The 2,701-nt window shown below is 33.6% G+C and overlaps 1 protein-coding gene across 1 annotated transcript; it reads right to left on the bottom strand.

The window, feature by feature from the left end:
- Positions 1-99: 99 nt before the first annotated feature.
- LOC110095817 lies at positions 100-2,695 on the bottom strand. Its single transcript, XM_020821517.2, has 3 exons — positions 2,652-2,695; positions 2,165-2,530; positions 100-529 (listed from the first exon to the last, which is right to left on the bottom strand). The coding sequence occupies exons 2-3, from the start codon at positions 2,498-2,500 to the stop codon at positions 278-280; spliced, it is 588 nt and encodes a 195-aa protein (XP_020677176.1). The 5' UTR covers positions 2,501-2,530; positions 2,652-2,695; the 3' UTR covers positions 100-277.
- Positions 2,696-2,701: the final 6 nt, after the last annotated feature.

The raw sequence follows: 2,701 nt of genomic DNA, 5'->3' as shown, positions 1-2,701 counted from the left end.
CCATTCATTTAAAATTATGAAACTATCAACGTGATAAGAGGATACCAACATCAAGTTGCGCAAACATGGCAGAAAACAGTAGAATATAATAAAATAAGTTTGACATAATAGAATAGTTAAAGCAGTATCAAAATGCAGTGATGTCTTAGAGCAGCAATATACTCTTGCCACATTTTTTTTGCCAACTTATAAATCTCTCAGAGACCATCTTCATCCTTATGTATGTACGAAATTGGTCGAAAAGCCAAAAACAGAGACTAAGATGCACAAGTAATTACTATACCAACTGTGCATCCAATGGTGGTGGGTAGTTCCCACTTGTAGTATCTATCCAACTAAAGATCATATTATGGTACCCATAAGGCTTTCCATCCAGGCTTCTAGCATACTCCCAAGCTGCACTATTGTTGAATTTGGCTCGAAGATTTGGATGCAGAGGAAGCAATGCAATGTGAGGATCTGAGTCATCTTTGTTCAATTCGAAGCTCCACCACTCCTCCCATGGCAATATAGCAATGATATCTTCGCCCTTCAAACAAATTGTAAACGTCAGTCTCATAATATTAAATTGCATCAGGTGAAAAGTTCTGAAAAAATCAATCAAGTGGCATTTCGCCAAACCCCTAACAGAAAAGTATAGGCAAAGATACGTTCAAGATAAAAACTAATACCAAATTATGGTGGCTATACATAATCACCTTTCTGAAAAGACTTGTTAACTTTCTTTAGATTTAACTTCAGATAGTCAGCCCAATAGCTTCTTATCCAATATTGCTACAAGACCACACAAGATTTGCTCCTTTTCGTTTAACCCTTGCACTATATCCAAATCCACAAAAATAAATTAGCCATAACCTATCTTCAATATAACAAACTTATGTTATTTTCTTTATTCTCTTCTTTGATTTAATATTTCATTTTATCCTAAGAAAAATCTTTCTTACATTAAATACATTAGACAGCATATCTTCGATGCATCTACCTAAAGTATCTTATGGCAAATTGTATATTATAATCTAATCAATTTCCAAGCCTAAAAAAAAAGAGTTGACTAAAATTTTTTGGATGTTTGTTTATGCTTGTTAGAAATAGGATTATTACATTGTAAACAAGAAGAAATGGCCATTGCATATTGAAGTTTTCTTCTTTGTTGTAAATTCTACTTGTTTCCAAGTGTGATGCTTAAGGAAGAGACAATAGAATTATGCTGGCCTAGCCATTTGATTGTAAACTCTTTTTCTATCTTTAACCTCTTCTCTATTATTACTTCTCGGTTGTGCGTTGTAGTTGAAATTATTCATATCTTCTACATATTTGAAAGTCAAAGTAAGGATTCTTGAATATTATAGGGCATTATTATATCATATCTTGTGGCATGAAAATATATCGCGAGAAATTTACTACTTATTTTACATCAAACTATTTTTCTTTTTCTCATGAATAGAAGTGGATTATTGATTGTGACAAATAACAGCTTTTCTTGCAAATCTTTGAATATTTTATTTAGCATGATATTGCGTGCTGCATCAGCATTATAATAGTTGCATTGCTTTGTTTTTTATAATTTTCTTCCCATTGCATTAGTTTATATTTCAGAAATCGTAGACCTTGGTATATCCTACATACCGTAAAGAAATAAAACAATAAGAAATAAATAAATGGATTCCTTTTGCAGGTAATATAATAATTAGAATAAAACCATATTTGTCAATAAAATAAAATAAAATAAAATAAAAGAGAAAAGATGATGCACGCCAAGGAACTTTCCTTAAAAGTTCACTAGAACAAGATGCAATTTGTGGACAAGTAGAAGTCTAACTTTTAGGTCACTTCATAAAGATTATGCTGCTTTTCCATTGAGCTTAGACTAACACGGCAGACATGAACACCTGAGTAACTCTTTCCAGAGCCATAAGCACTTAAGCAACTCTTTCCAGAATTTGGCAGTTGCATTTTTCCAAGTTCCAACTAAAGTAAACAAATGGGTTATTCAGTCCTGTCCTACTAAAATACATTCTAATGGGTAAATAACTGATCAAGATATGATGTTATTGAAAGAAGAACATTATTAGAAGAGTTAGATGAAAAATCTGGCTCAGAAAATTCTTTGCAAGCTAAAACATAAGAAATACAAAGTTGGCGGCCAGCATTGGTTATGTCTAACCTTGTCATTTGCATGCCCAGACTCTGCAACCCATAACTTTCCTTCTGAATCCTTTAGGCAAACAGCAGAATGACCACCATATGCACCAGTTACCCACTTTTCCAGGGTCTCAAAACCACCCCATCTTCCACGAATTTTAGATAAAACTAAGAAATCTCCTGAATGGACGTCATCAACATTGATGCTAGAAAACCATGGTTCTGGGCGTTCCTCAAACTTTGCTCCCATGTGTTTCTTCAAAAAATTAACATTTGAGTTCTCACCCCATCCAGTATTTGTAAATAAGGGAAAGACATCCCACAGAGCACGGAGAGTTCCTAACATCCCTGATTTCATGAGGAAGATTGATACTCCATGATGCTTCACCTGATTTCATATAACATTAGCAATACAACACACAATAATAAAGTTATAGGATTTTCCGCTGCTGCAAGCAGCTAATGAATTCATCTAAACTATTCCTAAGAATAGTTGTTTGGAAACTTACATATTCATATTCCGCTTCTCCCTCCCATTCATGAAAATCAAGTGTATGCT

Source organism: Dendrobium catenatum, unplaced genomic scaffold (assembly GCF_001605985.2).
Source record: "Dendrobium catenatum unplaced genomic scaffold, ASM160598v2 original_scaffold_64924, whole genome shotgun sequence".
Lineage (NCBI taxonomy): Eukaryota > Viridiplantae > Streptophyta > Magnoliopsida > Asparagales > Orchidaceae > Dendrobium > Dendrobium catenatum.
This window is presented reverse-complemented; position numbering and strand designations above follow the sequence as displayed.